The sequence below is a fragment of the Bipolaris victoriae genome, assembly GCF_000527765.1.
Source record: "Bipolaris victoriae FI3 unplaced genomic scaffold scaffold_101, whole genome shotgun sequence".
NCBI classification, from domain to species: Eukaryota; Fungi; Ascomycota; class Dothideomycetes; order Pleosporales; family Pleosporaceae; genus Bipolaris; species Bipolaris victoriae.
The window spans coordinates 1-19113 of record NW_014575291.1 but is presented as its reverse complement, the minus strand read 5'-3'; the positions used below and the strand labels follow the sequence as shown (position 1 = coordinate 19113).

The 19113-nt window shown below is 51.5% G+C and overlaps 9 protein-coding genes across 9 annotated transcripts; 6 read left to right on the top strand and 3 right to left on the bottom strand.

The window, feature by feature from the left end:
* On the top strand, positions 1-1681 carry COCVIDRAFT_41079 (hypothetical protein; the record flags this gene model as incomplete). Its single annotated transcript, XM_014697301.1, has 4 exons — positions 1-202; positions 263-952; positions 998-1243; positions 1293-1681. The coding sequence occupies 4 exons, from the start codon at positions 1-3 to the stop codon at positions 1679-1681; spliced, it is 1527 nt and encodes a 508-aa protein (XP_014552787.1).
* A 2305-nt stretch (positions 1682-3986) lies between these two features.
* COCVIDRAFT_29872 (hypothetical protein) lies at positions 3987-5991 on the bottom strand (the record flags this gene model as incomplete). The annotated part of the gene is made up of 2 exons (XM_014697300.1): positions 3987-5257; positions 5307-5991. The coding sequence occupies 2 exons, from the start codon at positions 5989-5991 to the stop codon at positions 3987-3989; spliced, it is 1956 nt and encodes a 651-aa protein (XP_014552786.1).
* A 1284-nt stretch (positions 5992-7275) lies between these two features.
* COCVIDRAFT_29871 (hypothetical protein) lies at positions 7276-8688 on the top strand (the record flags this gene model as incomplete). The annotated part of the gene is made up of 2 exons (XM_014697299.1): positions 7276-8284; positions 8348-8688. The coding sequence occupies 2 exons, from the start codon at positions 7276-7278 to the stop codon at positions 8686-8688; spliced, it is 1350 nt and encodes a 449-aa protein (XP_014552785.1).
* Positions 8689-9403: 715 nt separating this feature from the next.
* COCVIDRAFT_109335 (hypothetical protein) lies at positions 9404-10153 on the bottom strand (the record flags this gene model as incomplete). Its single annotated transcript, XM_014697298.1, has 1 exon — positions 9404-10153. One exon carries the CDS (start codon positions 10151-10153, stop codon positions 9404-9406), a length of 750 nt encoding a protein of 249 aa, XP_014552784.1.
* Positions 10154-10936: 783 nt separating this feature from the next.
* COCVIDRAFT_41075 (hypothetical protein) lies at positions 10937-11935 on the top strand (the record flags this gene model as incomplete). Its single annotated transcript, XM_014697297.1, has 3 exons — positions 10937-10962; positions 11014-11272; positions 11324-11935. The coding sequence occupies 3 exons, from the start codon at positions 10937-10939 to the stop codon at positions 11933-11935; spliced, it is 897 nt and encodes a 298-aa protein (XP_014552783.1).
* A 486-nt stretch (positions 11936-12421) lies between these two features.
* Positions 12422-12976, bottom strand: COCVIDRAFT_41074 (hypothetical protein; the record flags this gene model as incomplete). Its single annotated transcript, XM_014697296.1, has 2 exons — positions 12422-12761; positions 12810-12976. 2 exons carry the CDS (start codon positions 12974-12976, stop codon positions 12422-12424), a joined length of 507 nt encoding a protein of 168 aa, XP_014552782.1.
* Positions 12977-13504: 528 nt separating this feature from the next.
* COCVIDRAFT_109353 (hypothetical protein) lies at positions 13505-14872 on the top strand (the record flags this gene model as incomplete). The annotated part of the gene is made up of 2 exons (XM_014697295.1): positions 13505-13797; positions 13846-14872. The coding sequence occupies 2 exons, from the start codon at positions 13505-13507 to the stop codon at positions 14870-14872; spliced, it is 1320 nt and encodes a 439-aa protein (XP_014552781.1).
* Positions 14873-15495: 623 nt separating this feature from the next.
* On the top strand, positions 15496-16660 carry COCVIDRAFT_29866 (hypothetical protein; the record flags this gene model as incomplete). The annotated part of the gene is made up of 2 exons (XM_014697294.1): positions 15496-15969; positions 16019-16660. The coding sequence occupies 2 exons, from the start codon at positions 15496-15498 to the stop codon at positions 16658-16660; spliced, it is 1116 nt and encodes a 371-aa protein (XP_014552780.1).
* Positions 16661-16944: 284 nt separating this feature from the next.
* COCVIDRAFT_29865 (hypothetical protein) lies at positions 16945-18766 on the top strand (the record flags this gene model as incomplete). The annotated part of the gene is made up of 2 exons (XM_014697293.1): positions 16945-17736; positions 18089-18766. The coding sequence occupies 2 exons, from the start codon at positions 16945-16947 to the stop codon at positions 18764-18766; spliced, it is 1470 nt and encodes a 489-aa protein (XP_014552779.1).
* Between the last annotated feature and the right edge of the window lie 347 nt (positions 18767-19113).

Genomic DNA, 19113 nt, shown 5'->3' with positions numbered 1-19113 from the left:
ATGGATTCAACAGCCCAACCCCGAGTGCAGCATGGTAATGGTGTGCATGGTAAGCTGCCTCAAGGGCAGCAATCACTGCCACCATTATCAACACTCACAAACGGCTTGCCTACAGCTGAACACAGCCCGGCCCAGCCAAAGCAACAATTGGACAGCCGGGACATCCGCGACTCGGGAAATTGGTCCATTGCTCCAAGCAAACGTGAGTATCCAACACCACCGCCTGCCTGTCACCTACACGTTGTCCTAACGTGTACGCCAGACTCATCTACTGTCTCTCAGCACATGGGGCTGCAGGTGCAAACTCTTCTGAACCCTTCAGAAGATTCGCCCTCGCGTGCATCGATACCAGAGACGCCATCATCGGCGAGGTATCCTTCTGGCTTCTCTCAGTCTTCACAGCCAAGTGCTTTGCCATCGCTCAACCAAGGGTTTGACAACAGACTAAGTGTTGATGCCAGTTCACATCTAGAATCTCGACGCAGCAGTGTAGACAGCCGCATGAATGTTGGCATGGGCCATCTCAGTATCCATCCACAATCGCCGTACGAGAGCCAGAATGCATCCCGAGTCTCCCTTGTCTCGAATCTGCAGCAGCAACGAGGCATTGCAAACCCCGAGTCGCGCCCCAATGGCACTTCTCCTCTGTCGCCTAATCGCAATGGTCCACGTGCGAACCACCCTCCACGGCGCGCTCCCGTCATTACTCCAAACCCCAAGAGTGTATCCGGAGCACCCAATCCTACCGCCTCGGCACCGACCAAGGGATATGCTTGGGCCTTTCCAGCAGACGACTTTGAGCATGAGGACAAAAGAGCATCGAGTAGTGGTGAGTCTAGCATTGATCGCTCAAATGTGCCTTCGCGTCAAAACAGTATTGCAACTTCAATCAATAGTAGTATATACACTACTGACTCAAGATTACCCCAAGGCCAACAGCGGCTAGATGACGGCATGTATTCCAGTCTATCTCATGTGACATTACTGACTGATGTAGACATTCCAAGTACCCACCATCATTCTATGCAACATCGTAGCGTTACGAATCTTCAGAGCATAGACCCCAGTAATCCATTGACTCCTGGTGGCGGAAGCTATAGTCGGACACCCGAACTTCGCGTGAGCCACAAAATGGCTGAGAGGAAGCGCAGAAGCGAGATGAAGACTTTGTTTGATGACCTAAACAACATCTTGCCCAACTCGCCAGGCAGCAAATCAAGCAAGTGGGAGATACTCACCAAAGGTAGGATTGTCCACGGCCTCTCTCATGTATCTTGCTAACAACTTACCAGCCATTGAGTACATACGGAATCTAACCAGAGCACACCAGACTGCTCGCGAAGAGATTGGTCGCTTGCGACCTGACGCTGAATATTGTCGACGGGCCCAAGAGGAGAACGAGCTACTTCGCTCCGAATTGACAGCCGTATGGAATGCTCTTCGTCGTGTTGACCCCAACAATGCACACGTCTACGGAAGCATGACTGGTCATCTCGCTCAAGGGCATCCTACAACGCCTGGTTCTGCCACCACCGTGCTCCCGCCACTTCAGCAACAGCAACAACAACAGCAACAACAACAACAACAACAACCGCCAGCCTCGTGGGTGCCACCGCATGCCAATGCGATGCAAGGCGTCGAGTTTGGTGGAATGCGCCCATATGAGCATTCACATCGCTAAAACCATATTTCTCTTCAAACTTAGTCAGGCTGAGCGCGTCTGCTCAACAGCTTGCCTTTGGCACTATTCCACAAAGCTTGCGGACGGATAAAGACTTGCGCAATCGTTGTCGATTTAGCGCCGGATCCAGTTACGCCACATTTACGGGATGTTCGCCTTGACCTTTTTTGCTCTTTCTCATCGAGGGGTTCGAGGCGGGTGTGCGCTTAAGCGTTATATCGACATGGGTACACGCCTTAGTTGACTCTAGGTCAACGGAACCCCCTGAGCATGGCGTTAATTACCTTCGAATGTGCTTTACGACCTTTTCAGCATGGAAAAACTTCTCGTAGCATGGCCTTTGCGGCCTTTTTTTCGGTCTCCCGGGGTGAAGGGGAGGACATTTTTATTTCTACTATATGAACGTAGGGCATCATCTGTTTACAGGAAAGGAGTAATTACCCGGCAAGCTGGACAGAAAAATTTATACGCCATATATTTCCAGGGTGGATTAAGAAAAGATGAGAAAACTTCAAAAAGGCATCTGTTGGCTTGTACTTCTACGTATATCACTGAAAAGGACGGATGCTCTGTATTTACCATAGCCTGAAAACAATCCAGGTCAATATTGTTTGTGATTCGATTCCATGGTAATTGTTTGTTATGTGTGGTGTTTGCTGTGCTTCGATGGTATTTAAGACCTAGTTAATTACCAAGATCGATGCTTAGCGACTATGTTGGAATTCAGCCTTCAGATTGGTGGGATTGCCTCACAAAGGCCCCGTGCAGACCTCTACGGACGATTGTCCTGAACTATACCCCCTTCTATGTCACCATCTAACGTTAGTAAGAGAATTCCCTTTGTTACTTGTTTAGTACTACTACTATCATTGACATCACTTTCATAGATATCAGATAAACCCATCATACGCACAAACAAACTTTCTCGCATTTCTCTTTTGCTATATTCGACACACACACACACTCAACATCCAAGGATGCATGCAGTCAATCCAATCTACTCTCTCTCCTACTTCCACCACACCCATCCCCCCCCCCCCCCCCATCTTCCTTTTCCGTTTCTAATCCAATCTACTAACTAGACCGCGCTTACCCCAGCTCACAATCCGAGAACTCTACACTAGCCTTAGAAAGGGGAGTCTAGAGCGATATTCGATCAGATACCACTATATATTTTTTTTCGAGAACTGAGAGAGAGAGAGAGAGCTGGGAATATACTTGACCTACGCGTTCTTTTTGAGGCGAAAGCGAGGTTATGTACCTCTCCAATCCATCTATTTTATTTCAGCTGCCGTGAGAATACATCTTTGGATATAAGATACGTGAAAGCGATAGTAATAGTTTAGAAAATCGACGGCTCTATAGTATCACCGGGGGAGGAGAGGGGGGGGGGGGCGCTCTCAGAGGTATATTCGATTCGTAAAAAGTGTTGGACTGGAAAAGTTGGGTTGATTGGTATTGAAGTGGTCTTGGATTGGATGAAGCCAAGAAAAAAAAAAGCTCGAGGTGAGTACAGACTCGATACTTACCAAGAACGCCTTGCCCATACACAACCCGTACTCTCCGTTTCCGCGGATTCTGCTCCACGTGGTATATACACTTTGTGGCGTTTTTCACTATATTTTTTTTCTTTCTTCAGAAATTTTCCTCTTTTCATAAAACTTTATAAATAAGGCGTTCCAAGCCCCCCCCCCTCCCCCGACCCACTCCACCACCACGTGTCCTAAACTCTCTTTCCCCTTGCCTTTCAAAATCTCCTCGCTTTTTTTTTTTAAGTTTCGGGGCACAAAGAAGAAGAAATAAACAGGGGTATAGTGGTTGTCTTAGGGTAAGGGGGATCCCAAGCAACAGACGAGTCAGACCATGGGCGTGTGTGTGGGGGGGGGGGGACATTGCCATTACTCGTAAGTTTTATTTTTTCCAATTCTGGCATAAAAAGGGAAGGTGAGCCCACGTAGGAAATGTGGAAGGGGAGAAAACGCGCTCTTTACCCTTTTTCGGGGAAAATGAGGCTTTTTTTGTAAGGAGAGAAGGAAAAGCGAATGCAAGGGGAGGTTTGGGGGAAAAGAAAGAGGAATGGTGCGGATTCGGAAATGGAAGGGAAACAGGGTATATAGCTTGATGCAAGTCAGACTGAGTAATACAGAACGCGCAAACGAGTTATTTGTATGTGAAGGGAAATTGGCAACCGAGACCGCCAGAAAAGGGTATATGTCATTAAATCCAATAGAACGAGAAAGATGGCTTCTCGGAAACTTTTCTATAATGTTTGAAAAAAGAAAATGCAAACAACAACGCTAGCATTCTAACCGCGATGCAAAATAGTGTCCAAGGGATTCTTGGTCCTCTGGCCCAACTTCTTGTCCATCTGCTTCTTTTCCGTCTTGTTCATAAGTCCCTTTGCCTTGATACCGCGTTCCTTCCTCAGCTTCTTGAGTGCTTCCTCTGTCATTTCTTGGCGGAGCATCTGCTCAACGACTAGTGTCTTGCGGCTGCGCCGGTCGCCTCGGCCAATGAGGATACCGGCAGTAATATTGCATGTAAGACTGAAGCTGAGGATGATAGCGGTGACTTCTTTGGGCCGATTCTTGTAGTAGATGCCCCATGTAGTGCCACCAAGGGCACATTGGAACATAGAGTGGAAGTCGAGAAGGACGATAATGGTGATGAGTAGACGAATGGAAAAGGCATGGTGTGTATATGTTTCGTGAGGCCGGTAGAACGTATGCGACTTGGCCAACTTGCCCTGGTGATGTTCCAGTTTCTTTTGCTCTTCCGCAGTCAACACAGGTGTCTCCACATCTTCCTCCAGCGCTTCTCCAGTTTCCCAGGCAGAAGATGGTGGCATAGCTGGGAGCTCGTTGTGGTCCTTTAGTTCCTTTAGGCCCCTCTCTTTGCGGATTCTCCAGGTTTTGTGCGCGTAGTAAGCGACAAAAGCCATGTGGTAAGTGTCGACAAGGCGGAAGGGAAACATGGTGATTCCAACCACACAGAACAGAGCGGTAAGAATCTGGTCGGCAATTTCGACAAAATAGTCTTGTCGGTGGCCAACGTAGATCCAACCGATAAGAAACAGAACCCATGCTGCTCCCCAAAAGGTAATGAGGAAGAAGTACAACGTGACAATGAAGCCAAGCGGGTTGCGGACGTAGCGTCCGAAACCCTTCATGGTCCGCTTAAACTTTGCGCGTCGCGAGTGAAGGAGATGACGCACATGGTCATCGAGAGCTGCCTTCTCCTCGTCTGTCCATCCTGTCAAGGAAGCACCGTGAGGGAGCACGGCATAGTGATGACCGGGGCCTTCCTCCATAGTGGACAGAACCGAGTCGATTGAGTTTCGGCGAAGCAACTCACCATCATCGCCGCGTGCATCGCTCGTTGGTCGTCCTGCTTCGCCCGTTCGTGTCGTTTCTGCGTCTCTTGCTCCCCTAGCCGTGCCCATTTCTTCATCGGATGACTCAGACTCAGTCTGCACCAGATCGTATGTAGGCTGGCGATTGTAGAGCCAGGGCAGATTGGGTATAAACAACGAGTTTTGAACATTGTTTAGTGTCGTCAGGGTAGATATTTCGGGATCTGGGAATTGCATTAGCCTACGATAGTGAACCGTTGAGAGATCACTAACCAATGACATCGAGTACGTCAACGACATTATCACCCATCATGTTTTGGCGGGGAGTCTTCTGGCTTCGACGCATATGGAAGGCTGAAGACGTCCGAGTGAGGCCTCTTCGTGGGTTGCTAGCACCCTGAGCCTGCGGAGGACCGTTGCCAGAAAAAGGGGCCGTAGCTTGTGTATCATGTTCGTACAATGGCTGTAAATGGGACGTTCCTGTCAGTTGAGGCCGCAGGGCATCGTCATTGAACATGGCTTGTGGAGGCGGGCGCGGCTCGGAACTGCTTCGTCTACGACCACCTTGCCATGCATCGTCGACAGCTAGCGCTTGATTTGAAGGAGCTGGTGCTGCATCGGCCTCTTGGATAGTCTGTGAAGTATTTTCAGGTGGGAGTGAAGCTCTCTGGGTACGGACGGAGGAACTGCGTAGTCTCAGGGGATATGACGGCGCTTGGTGCACGCGCGGTGGTGAGGCAGAAGGTTGGGGCGCAGGTATGTGGGTGGTGGTAGTAACAGTAGGGTGAGTGATGGTGGTTGAACCCTCTGGAGAGTGGTGTATCGTGGCCCCTTGTCCCGGAGTCGTGTGAGTGGTTGAAATAGTAGTAGTATGGGGACCAGAGGTGGTAGTGGTGGTAGTAGTCGAAGTGACGGGCGATGCCTGTGGGAGGCTTTGATCGTCTTGCCTGGGTTCCATGGTTGCAGTAGTCACGACGGGCGTCTCCCCAGGAAAAAAAAAGCGTGGGCGACAGAGGAGCCGGGCTGGGGAAGTAGAAGGGCAGATGGTTAGATGCAGTGCTTTCTAAGCGTGCGTCTGTCCGGTCGCAACCGGCAAGAGCTTAGTTGATGGTTCAGTAAGCAGATAGGGCGTGGATCCTGGGCAGGGTCAGGCTAGGGCGACGCTAGGGAGGGGGGAAGCAGCATGTGTACATATGTGGATGCAAGGCGTCCTGAAAAGGGTGTGGACAAAGGTTTTAAGGGAGTGGGCATGGATGTAGTCTTTGTAGTGCTGTGGCTGGAGGGACGGGCGGCAGCGTATACGGGGAAGGCTCGCCACAGCCACTCCGCGACGGCCGGCGCCCGGACCAAACAGCAGCCGGAAACTTTGCGTCATAAACACGCTGGCCGTGCGGGGAGTGCAATATTGTTTTTGCACAGTGCCGCCAGCTACTGCTACTACATCCATACATCTATATTACTGCTTGATTACACACTATACAACACATCCCGTGGGCATATAAACACGCGCTGAAACGTGATGTGCCACCAGAACATAAACGAGCCGTCACCCTGGCCATGTGCTAGCGTGGCAGCGTCCCGCATCCTTCATGGGCTCTAGCCTAGCCTTGACAGCATACAAGCAGCAAGCTACAGCAGCCGAAGACGCGATACATGCTCTCGGTCGACCGATGAAGTCGGGAGATAACATCGCCCACCACCACCATTACTATTGTATTTGTCATTCGCTTGGGAATCATTGACATCGGGTTAGCGTTTTCATCTAGTCGAAATCTTATTAAAAATCATGTTACGATGGTGCTGATATCTCGTAGTAAAGGTTGCTCGTTTTGGTCGGCTAGCCCGCTTGGCCTGGGATTTCTGGTTCCACCGATCGACCGAGAGGCATGGCCATTGCCTCCGCAGTCATGTGCTAGGATTGTGTATTACTACGAACCCGCTAATGTGTAATCCAACGGTACCTCTGTACTTATGCCGTCGCTCCATGCTTTCTGCCAAAGCCCAACACGTCGCCAGAAAACCACAAGTGAGGCGAGTTTTTGCTCGATGCGGCAAGCCTGCTATAGGGCTGAGACGCGTCTCTGCCTTGGCCCGTCACGCTTTGGCCAATGCTGTGACGCAACAGTCCCACGCCTGCTGTCCCCATCTGTGCCTGAAACAGGGCCGCCTTTGCGCCTCAACATTTATAGTACCCACGCCCTCTCTTCCCACCTATCGCCATCACATCCCACCTCTCTCCACCATGAAGCCTATTCGCGCCCTCTTGCCGGGCCTCATGGCTGTCAGCCATGTTGCTGCCGCACCCCAGCAGGTAGTCCTTGACGCGTTATCCAAACCATCCACCAAGCCTGTAGGAGTCGGCCACTTCAGCGAATGGAGTCGCCAGACCAAGAAGGAGTTTCTGATTGATTGGCAAGCTGGAAAAGAGTCGGAGTGGATTCTGGTCCAGGGCAATGAGGGCGGTGACATGGACTCGATGACTGCAGCTCTGACCTGGGCATACCACCTCGAACATGCCACCATGAACACCTCCAACCCCCTCAAGGCCATTGCCTTGTTGCAGACCCCGTCCCATGCCCTTGATCTGAGGCCCGAGAACAAGCTGGCCCTGGACAATTCGCAAATGACGCCTGGCCACGAGGACCTGCTGACACTAGACGAACTGCCCGAAGATCCAGAGACATTGAGCACCAAGCTCAAGGGCATTGTCCTCGTCGACCACTCGGAACCCCTTAAGAAATGGTCAGCCGCCAAGATTCTGAGCATTTTCGACCACCACAAAGACCGCGGCACCGCACCAGACGCCGATCCCCGTGTCTTTGAGACGGCAGCAAGCTGCACAACCCTTGTCGCCCGTCAAATGCTCGACGAATTAGAGAAGCTCGACGAAGAATACCACATGCCACACGAGCTCCTCGAGCTTATTCTCAGCGCCATTGCCATTGACTCTGGCGGCCTCACAGGCGACAAGACCACCAAAGCCGACATTGAGATTTCCAAGCGCATTCTCGCACGCAGCAACTGGAGGGACGACGACCTCAAAGACGTCATGGAAGATCTCGATGACGAACTTACCAAGGCCCAAAAGGACATTGACAATCTCGGCCTATACGACCTCCTCCGCCGCGATTGGAAGTCCGACGCAATCGACACGCCTTCTCCACGCACACCTGCCATCAGCGTCGGCTTCGCATCTATCCCTTACTCCATGGACGAACAGATCCTCAAGACCGAGTTTCAGGAGCTATTTGGTACGTTCAATTGCCCCTTCCTTGTTTACCCCCAAAAAGTCTCAAGCTAACACCTTTGCACAGACTGGTTCGCCATCCACGCCGCATGGACCGCCCAAGCCAACGTCGACGTCTCCGTCTCAATCAACAAGTACAAGAAGCACTACAAGGACGGCAGCAAAGAGAAGATCAGGGAAATCGTGCTTGTTGTCCGCGACGATGTGCGTATTGATCAAGATCAAGCGGATTCGCTCTTCAAGCTTGTCAAGGACGCGATTGAGAACAACAAGGACGGCATTGATTTCCAGCCTTGGCACAGGGCGGATGAGTTGGCGCCTAGGCAGATGGTTTGGCAGCATAGATCGGATGCGGGCAGGAAGGTCATTAAGCCGCTTGTCGAGGAAGCTATCATGGAATGGGACTAAAAAACGCGTCTGGGAGATGGGAGACCTGAAAAGTTACCCTATTGTTATCATCGCTGTATACCTATTATGTTTTTTGAAGTCTCTGGATTAGGCTCATCAAACACCACGACTATTGCTATGACGAAGAAAATGAAAATGTCATGTCATGATTCATCTCTCTCCTATGCTACATGAGTAGAGCCTTCGTCGCTATGCAAAACAACAGTCCAACAAAATAAGCAAAGCGTTCATCGCTATGCAAAATTGAACAATCAAACAAAATCCAAAAAACAAGAAAAAACATAGACAACAAAACTAATACACGATGCGAAGCGAACCCCACACTTTTGCCCTCAACCCCAGCAAGATATATCTCCTCCAACCCGGCTGTGTTCCGGAAAATTTCCCCCGTGAGAGCCTTCCCTTGCGGGCGGCTGGAACTCGAACGGGGGAAAGAGACCTTCATTCAAGCCAATGGCGAGGTGAACCAAACTGCTGGAGTCGAGATGATGTGAAAGTCGAAGAGAGAAAAATCAAAATCCAGATATCCGGAGAGTCAATCATCGAGAAAATGCAGGAAACCCAGAAATTCAGGGATTCCAGACAAAAACAAAAAAAACAATCAAAAAAACACTTTGAAAACAAATAGCGCCGCCCAGATGCCGAAAAACGAGAGGGGTATCATCACCAAACGCCAAAATAACATATGCTGCGTAACCATATCCGTCTAAGGGCGCTACCGGGGGCGGACGCTACGCGCAGTAGGAGCGGGCTTGCGCGCGTTGGCTGCGTTGGTCTTGGGAGACAGTACATGGCCGCCCGCAGGCTTGGTGCGAGATCCAGCCCGAGTCGAACGTGTGATGCCACTGGCCGTCGTCTTCTTCTCGGCTTTTTCAGCCTTCTCGACTTCAGTCTTGGGAGCAACATTTCTAGTGCGCTTCTTGGGCACAGGCAATTCGGAGTTTTCCTTGTCCTCGCCAGACAGTTCGTCGCTGCTGCGCTTCTTCGCTCGGGCCGTCTTTGTTGCTTTGGCGTATGTGGGGACAGTCTTGGTATTGGTAGTCTTGGTTGTGGAAGTGGACTTGATGCGCACTTCTGGAGAGGATGCGGGTCTTGAAGAAGGCGCGCTGGGAGCAGCATTGCGAGGTTTGCGGCCAGCAGTGCCAGTACCGGCTGCCTTCTTGGTGGCGGCAGTAGTGGTAGTCGATGTTGTGATGACGGCGGTTGTAGTTGTGACCTTGGTTGGTGGGGCAGGCGCGACAATAAGTTGTACTGGTGCTGATGCTTTGAGGAGGTTGGCGAGTGTGGTTTGGCGCGTCACGACCGGGATGCGGTTGACGCGTCGCTCGAGGCGCGACTGCATACTGGCGCACTGAGCCTCGCACTGGGATCGCAGCTTCTCAATGCGCGAGTTGAGTTCGATTTGGAGGTTCGCAAGCATATTGGCCTTGGCCTCAGCTGTAAGTCCGCCGGCAATGTTGTTCATGGTGACGGTAGTAGTGACGCGTGAACAACCACCAGGTTGATGGCGGTAGCGGGATGGCGGTAACGGGTATGACGAGAAGTTTTCAGAAAATCCCTTAGAGTCGCGAAGAGATCCTTGGGTAGTCCAAAGAAGCTTTGGTGCCGTTGCTGCGATTGAGGCTGTGTCCTTCAGGTGCTGGGTCCAGAGAGTAAACAACGCGTACTAGGCCGCGACGCTGACAATGGGAGAGCAGATACAAGGTGAGAAAAAACGCCGCGAGGCTATCCGGTACCTTTTGCAACAGCTGGGAGAGTTTTTGGTGTATTCTGGCGTGGTTGTGGGTGGTGTTGGTTGCGGCTTCTGTGTGGTGTGGGATGGTGGAGGAAGGAAAGATGAACAGTTGGCGAGGCTTTTGTACTTACACCTATGCCAAGGTTGCCGACCACCTCCAGGCTGCACAGAATGTAGAATAATAATTACGACATTGTTTCTTCAGCGAGTACCAAATGAGTCACTTCCAACAAAACGACTACAACACAGCGCTGCACAATAAGGCGCGCAATTCACCATATCTCAAAACACACGAGTAAGGTTTCGATTATCTCCATCGGAATACGAGTCATTTCCTCTGGCATTGTCCCGCACGGTCTCCCGCTGTCTCTCGTCCCCACGTGACGTCGGGGGTTTGCTTGCCAGCCTCCGGTCTCCGCTGCGGCGACCTAAGCTCAGCAGCATACCGTAACCGTCGATCTAATCAACTACCCCAAACTATCACTTCGACACCTAGGACAAATCACATTCAAGATGGTGTTAGAAGCCTCCATGATAGTGTACGTTTGCCTCCAAACCCCACATCTGCCTTTCCTTACTAACCTTCGCAGTGTTGACAACAGCGAAGCTAGTCGAAACGGCGATTATGTACCCTCGCGATGGGAAGCGCAACAGGATGCTGTCAACATGATCTTCTCCGCGAAGACTGGAGCAAACCCAGAGTCTTCTGTGGGCTTGATGAGCATGGGAGGCAACACTCCGGAGATCCTCACGACTCTGACAACGGATATTGGCAAGGTGCTTGATGGACTGCACAGGACAAAGATAAAGGGTAGCTCACATTTCGTCACTGGCATCAACGTGGCGGCGGTACGTTCTCCTGTAACATTAGATGGGATCACTTCTGACCAGGGCGCGCAGCTGGCTCTCAAGCATAGGCAGAACAAGTCACAGAAGCAGAGAATAGTCATATTCAACTGCAGTCCTATCGAGGAAGAGGAGAAGAACCTGGTGAAATTGGCGAAGAAGATGAAGAAGAGCGGTATCAGCATTGATATCATCGCGTTCGGCGAACTCAGTGACGACACCACGCGGAAACTCCAGGCCTTCAGCGACAACGTGCAGAGCGCCGAAGGCTCCTACCTAGCCATCATCCCACCCAGCGCAAACCTACTCAGCGATTCTTTGATTACCACACCCATTGTCGGCGGAGAGGGCGCGTCCAACGCTGGGGGCGAAGGCGGTTCTGGAGGTGGTGGCGGCGGTGCATCGGGCGGCAATGACTTCGAGTTCGGAGTAGATCCTTCGGTCGACCCGGAACTTGCACTTGCGCTTAGAATGTCTTTCGAAGAAGAGAAGGCACGACAAGAGAAGGATAAGAAGGCTAAGGAGGCTGCGGAGGGCAAGTCGGAGCTAGAGCCAGTTGCTGAGGGCGATGAGAAGCAACCATTGTTAGATGATCAGGGTCAGCCTAGTGGAAGTGGAAGCAAGAACAAAAAGGACGATGACACAGATAAGATGGACACAGCATGAGCCAGAGTAGGCGTGGCACGGCGTCAAGGTGCGTTTGGCATAGCTTCCGTATAGAGCCTTTCTACCGGGCAGAGCATCTACGGCGTCTACTGTATGACTAGAGCTAGTGTCACCACATCTGACACAGATGGATGAATGAAACAAATAATGATTTTGCCAATCTGCTTAACCTGACATGATCATGTGTCGTGTTTGTTGATGACTCGTGTCCCTCGAGCCCGGCTATCCCTATCCAAACGACGCTTCAATGACGTCGACGTCTGTTGCAACGGTAGGAGCCATTGAGAGTGATCTGTCTTTGAAGATGCTGCTCTTAAACCCAACGTCTTTCCACAATCGCCGCGCTCCTTGATGCACACTATGCATGCACTATGGGCGTGCGAGCTGGGCGTTTCTCATATGGCCATGTATATCAATTGCGGCCACATGCCATGACCAGCCCCTCATTCCGCGATCGTCATGTCCTCCTTATAGACTGTGCTGCCCTCACCCTCTCACCTTCACGAATCCATCCAACCCTCGATCGAACTTGTCGCATCGGATGGGCATTTCCACGGTGTAGAATGGATTCTTCATGACGTAGTCGGCATACAATTCATATATCTTCTTTATCATTGTATCCACGTTTGGTTGTTGCGGCTCGGTGAAGAGTAGAAACTTTACTCCGGTTTGTGTTTGGAAGCATTGAATGCGGAAGTGGGAGCTTTCGAGCACTTCAATACCGGTAGCGCGGACGGGGAAGGTTTGCAAGTTTGGGGTGGTAGTTGAGGGAGGGGGTGCGCGAGCGGGTGGCACAGGAGAGAGTTGGGCGGTTATGGCGTGCATACTGGAGCGGGGTTAGCAGAGCCATGATTGCGCTTGTAGTAGGGCTGACCCATGGAAGGATCCAGCAAGCATAAGGTAGTCATTGCTGGTGAGCTTGTTCATGCCCGTGTGAAACTCGCGGTTGTAGATGAGGCCACCCGACTTGCTTACTATGAAGAGCGCAAAGACAACCCTATGACCGTTAGCTGGAATGCTATGATACAAGACCTGAGGCATACATGTTGCAGACGCAGCCTTATCTGCTGGCTATCGCGACAATTAGAGCGTGGTGTTGCGGCTTGGGTTCCGTGAGCGGTGACGGATTCTGCCCCTCCGCATGCATCTCCCTGCAACCCGAGCTACTAGGGCTTCGTTACCCATGCCTGCCTTGACACCGTAACGATCTACAGCCTTCCTGCAAGTTCTTCTACTGCTGTCGGCTGGGGGTACAAGGTCACCCACATAATACTTTGTTTTCTCCTCACTTTCTTCTGAACCACAACTCCAACGGCGTCGCGAAATCAAGCAAACGAACCCACGAGGCTGCTGAATCTTGCGGGATTTGCGCATTTGATTGCCGATACGGTAGCCTAGAGGTGCCCGAGCGACTGCTTGTCGGCTGTCAGTCACTTTGCCCAATAACGACTTCCAGACCGTTCGATCAGCTGTCTCCTCTAGGCCCTCACTAAGCCCACTGACCCCGCGCCTCCAGCCCGCACAACCTACTCACATACGAGACCCTAGCAGAGACGTTGCCACGGGACCATGTCGAATCAGTGTATTCTCAGAATCACCCGCGAATTGGGCGAGATCCAGCGCGGATCCGACCTCTCAATAGCCGTCGCCTGCCGCGACATCGATGTGCGCCATGTGCGGGCACTCATCATAGGCCCGCCTGATACCCCATACGAGTTTGGCTTCTTCGAATTTGCCGTCAAGTTCACTCGAGACTATCCAACCAAAGCACCAAGCGTAACAGCCATAACCACAAACGGCGGGCGCACGCGCTTCAATCCCAACATCTACGCAGGCGGAAAGGTGTGCCTGTCAATTCTTGGGTCAGCAAAACCACGTTCTCTACCTATTCCAAAACTTACATGATCCAGCACATGGCGAGGCGAGCGTGGTGAAGAGTGGTCATCTGCACAAGGCCTCGAGTCAATCCTGATCTCCATCCAGAGTCTCATGTCCGGCAACCCGTACGAGAACGAGCCCGGTTTTGAAGACGCGAACTCCGACTATGACAAGAAGAACCAAGAAGCATACGTAGACAAGATTCGACATGAGTCTCTACGCATATCTGTTATTGAACGGCTTGAGGAATACCTAGGCATCAACCGACAGAGGCCTGGCGTGACAATCTACAACGCTGAAGAAGACTACCAGTCCAACAGAGACGATGCGCCGTTCGAGCCTTTCAAGGATCTCTGCAAGCGACGTTTTCTGTGGTACTATCAGTCCTATCTCACCCGGGTAGACGAAGCGGTCAAGCAGAACAAAGATGGAGATCGCTTTGAGAAGATGCCATTCGAAGGTCCAGGAAATACCATGGAGGGCGTTTTCCAATACACGTCTCTCCGGGAGCGCCTCGTCAAGATTTTCGAGACTCTCAACAAGGAAATGGAATCTTGGGCCTTGGAAGGCATGGCAGCCGTTAAGAAAGAGATGAGCATTGCCAACAACCTTCAGCGGCAATACGAACAGATTGTCGAGAAGTACAAGAAGCAAGACGCAATCGCATTGGACCTTGACTTGGTCGACAAGAATCCATTTGTATGGCAGCTGGTGCTCTTTGGTCGGCCCATGACAAACCTTGACGGAGGCATGTTCAGGATTAGGCTATACATCAGCCCCAAGTTCCCAGATGTCCTACCTCGAGTCCGGTTCGAGACACCAATTCTGTACCACCATCGCGTGTCCCCCGACGGTATTCTTTGTTACGACGCTGCTCGCAAAGACGATATGCGGTCGCACATTGAGGCTATCATTGCAGCTATCGAGGAGGAGTCACCTGCGTACGACCCGCGCACGTTGGTAAATCCCGAGGCTGCAAAGCTTTTCTGGGGAAGTCCAGAAGACAAGAAGCTCTACAACCGTCGCTTGAGGCGGTCCGCGCAAGACAGCGCTGAGTAAGTCTGCTGTCTGTTACGTCGTAGCCATGTGCTGATCAAAACATAGAAATTTCTTCTAAGTTAAAAAAAGAGGGTTATGCGGATGACGATTTAACGGCCTACCGCATTAGTGATGATCTTACATGATACCCCAAGTCTGATCCAGGCTTGCATTATACGGCGTTTGTGGGCTCTACTAGGCATCGTAGTATGAAAGATGACCACCTCAAAATATGGCGTTAGTTAACCAATGGTGGTACAATTTATCATGAATACATCGAGTTCTTGCATGGGCGCACATGTGCGCGTATATGCATCTATATGGGTTACAGGCATTGAACGAAAGCCAGATAATACGAACCAAGTCTATGTGTGCAAAATACCGCCTCAAACTTTCAACTATGGTAAATTTCTCTTCGCGAAGTGAATTCACGAGAGCATGATTCAGAGAATGATGTAATGTTGAAGATTGTAGACTCGTCCAGGAGTAGAGCATGGCCGGACTAAGACCGTCCGGACCCTGAGCAACATGCGGGGACTGCCAATCCATGCAATACCCCTGGGCGGAAATAGATCCCCGACCTCTCCGCAAGCAAACCTTAATCCCCGTACCGTCTCTTTCGCCATTACTAAACATCATCCACAATGTCGCGTGCGGAAGAAATACAGTCTCTCGGAAAGGTCCTCGTCGTCGGCGGGTGCGGCTTCCTAGGCAGTCACATCGTCAGCTTCATTGTGAAGCGCCACCCACAAACACAGATTGCAGTCCTTGATTTGCGGACCAGCTCAAATCGCCATGCCAGTCCGACCGTCTCCTACCATGATGGCGACATCACCGATGCTGCTGCAATGAAGGCTCTGTTTTCCCAGGTCAAGCCCCACTCGGTCATTCACACAGCCTCTCCACACTTCGACCTGAAGCCTGAAATCCACGACAAGGTCAATGTTGGAGGAACCAAGGTCTTGCTGCAAGCGGCGCAAGAAGCTGGTGTCAAGGCCTTTGTCTACACAAGTTCAGCAAGTGTGATTCTCGATCCTACGACAGAGCTCATCAATGCGGACGAAAGGTGGCCTCTTGTCACTGGTGCTGACCAACCCGAGTACTACACTACTACCAAGGTAAGCGGACATTCTTCGTTTACTTGCCATTGCTAATCCATGCATGTAGGCCTACGCAGAGACCGCCGTACTCCAAGCGAACCGCAACCCCGAAAACTTCCTGACCTGCGCTATCCGTCCTGCAGGCATCTTCGGCGAGGGCGATGTTCAATTGCTTCCCAAGATGGTCGCCGCGTGCCGCAAGGGACAAACCAAGTTTCAGGTCGGCGACAACACAAACTTGTTCGATTTTACGTATGTTGAGAATGTCGCCCATGGTCACGTCCTCGCTGTTCTGGCTCTCCTCCATACCCACAAAGTTCTGCCCACCATCCCTCTGGACACAGAGCGCGTGGATGGTGAGGCCTTCTTCATCACCAATGGCCAGCCTGTTTACTTCTGGGACTTTGCGCGCAAAGTCTGGCATGAGGCAGGTGACCGCGTGCCCTTGAGTAGCGTCTGGCATCTTAGCGCTGATTTTGCCTGGGCCATTGGCGCGGTCTTGGAGAACGTGTTCTGGCTCATGGGCAAGAAACCGAACCTGACCCGGGCTCAAGTAAAGTACAGTAGCATGTCCAAATACCACAGCATCAACAAGGCAAAGCAGCGACTGGGATATGCGCCGCTTGTTGATCTTGACGAAGGTATCAAGAGAGGCGTGCAATACATTTTGGAGCAGGAGAAGAAGGCAGAGGAGAAGAAGGGACAGTAGATGCGGTTCGAACACGCTGAAAGAAGTCACGAGCAACATGGTTGAGTAAATTTAATTTCATGTCACAGTTGATAGCATTATTGCATGCAGCAGAAGTAGTACATAATACATATAATTGCGCCGTATGGCTCCGAGCGAGATGCATCAAGAAGGCTGGATGCAGTTAGAATCTCCCAGGCGGACCCACTCTTGTCTTGGTTAAGTCAACTTTGTCGCGCGCAAGCTCATTGACTTACTAGCAACCCCACGTCCATCCCCGCCACCATGGAGCGCAATCACGAAGTATGTCGCGCCCGCTACTTCCCGAGTCAGCATACGAAGCGCTCGGTCTGTCTCCTGAAACGATCAAAGACCTGATGAACCCTAAGCCTGCGCCGGAACCCACCAAGGTTCACGCCCCGAATCTGCTACAGAGCGACGAGGATAATGCACGCCCCATGTTGCCCAACGAAACGTCGATAACCCTGTACGCCGAGCTCTTGCTGCATATCCGGACAGTAACGCTCTTTGCGTCGCTGCGCACAAACCACTCGCGGCAGACAGACGCGAAGCTGTCCGCCGATGGCTCCTACATCACCGTGTCGCATGAGGGAGAGTCAGCAACAATACGTCTGCCGATCAACGTCAAGGGTGCTGGCGATGCCGCACTCGAATTACCATCGCGTCCTCCAAGTAAGGAGCTGACGCTACGCCTGCAACTGGAAGAGAAGGAAGGAAGTGATCTTTTGGGGGCTCTGCAACGCCAAGACCGACAGGCTAACATTGTGCCTTGGGACGGTGCCTCGCTGAACGGCGCAGAGGATGCAGAGATACTGTGCAAAAGCTGTGAGCGCATTGTTGTGCCAAAGGGAAAGATTCATCAGTGGAAAGATTTGCCTAATGAGAATTGGGCTGAGATGATGGACTTCTGGCACTGTCACAAACCGGATGAGCATCACTTGCACAATCACACGCATGAACATGCGATTGGACAGAAGGGCTACGCGGCTGCCAACCGTCTACAGGCAAAGGAAGGGGTGGGCTTTGTGGATCTCGCAAGCTTCCTCTTTGCGGAATCTGATTGTGTGGGCGCGCAGGTAAGCCCATAACTTTCTTCTGATTTTTATTTATTCACGCGCTCGTATGTTGTTATTTCATCATACGCGCGTCGGGGCGCAAAGAAGGCGACATAGCCTTTTTCCATGGCACTATCGTTGATACAAGCGCCCCAGAGCAACAGGCTCACACACGGTCTCCTGGTTCCGGATATACCTTCTCCTTTCGAGGTTGATGGGTTGCTGATTCCGTGGAGACAGCGGCCTGGCGTTTCACTGTCTCTATACCCTTTGACCATTGGGATTGACAGGTTTAGTCCAAGGCTACATGCTCTTTCTTCATACATATAGATGTCCTTTTTTTTCTTCTCTATGTGATACTAACACTTCATAGCTATCTGCCGAAGAGAATAAAGAAGAAGTAAATCCGCACACACTCCTCTGCAAACACTGCACCCAACCCCTCGGTATCCAAGATCCCCTCACAAACGGCTGGCGCATCCATAAATGGCGCTTAACCCTATCTTCCAAATTTGCCAACATCCCATCTTTTTTCTACTCACCACAAAAATGGATCTCAGCCCGTCTCCTCTTTCTCATAGAAAACACTGCAGTCCGAAAATTCCACATTCACACCCCTACCCCTCCTCCAGACAACACAGTAGAACCCACACCCTCCATCCTCATATGGGTCTTCACCCCAGACCTCCTCTTCTCCTCCTCGATCCCCTCCCCCAACCGTTTCGACCCCACCCGCTGCATGAAAATCTTCTACCAAAGACAAACCTGGGCGCCGCTGCAACCCGGCGACGTTGAGAGTGCGAGTATAGAAGATGTAGAGTTTTCCAAAGACTTATACAACGAGCTGGATCAAGCGCTACGGCAGAGTCAGCGGTTGTTACCGCCGACTGCGAAGAAGTTTCAGGGGTGGGATGTTGGGCTTTTGGAGCGGTTTGAGGTTGTGGAAGGGGGAATGGGGTGGGTTGGGGAGGAGGAGGAAGGGCAGGAAGGGGAGAGAGAAGACGAGGAAGAGGAGAATGAGTGGGGGATTCCTTCTGAGCCTGTTGATTGAATAGATGAATACACGATCATACGATTACATGCTATATTAAACCTCCTCCTTTTCTTCAAACAAAAGCTCTAGTCTCACACGCATGTTTTTTTTGGTACACTTGAATACGTACATGTCGCATTGGCCCCATGCAACATGTAGCGCAGTCAGCGCCACTCGCAAGCACCCTGTCAGTCCCAGTGACGTACCAAGCCTCCCTACCCCACACTTCCCTTATCAACCCCCGAAGCGTTCCAGACTCTCATTCCCCAAAACAACCAAGTGACTCCCAAATTTCACATGCTTTTCGCGCGTCCTTTTCCATCCCCCCCCCCCCCCCACACACACACACACACACACACGGCTGC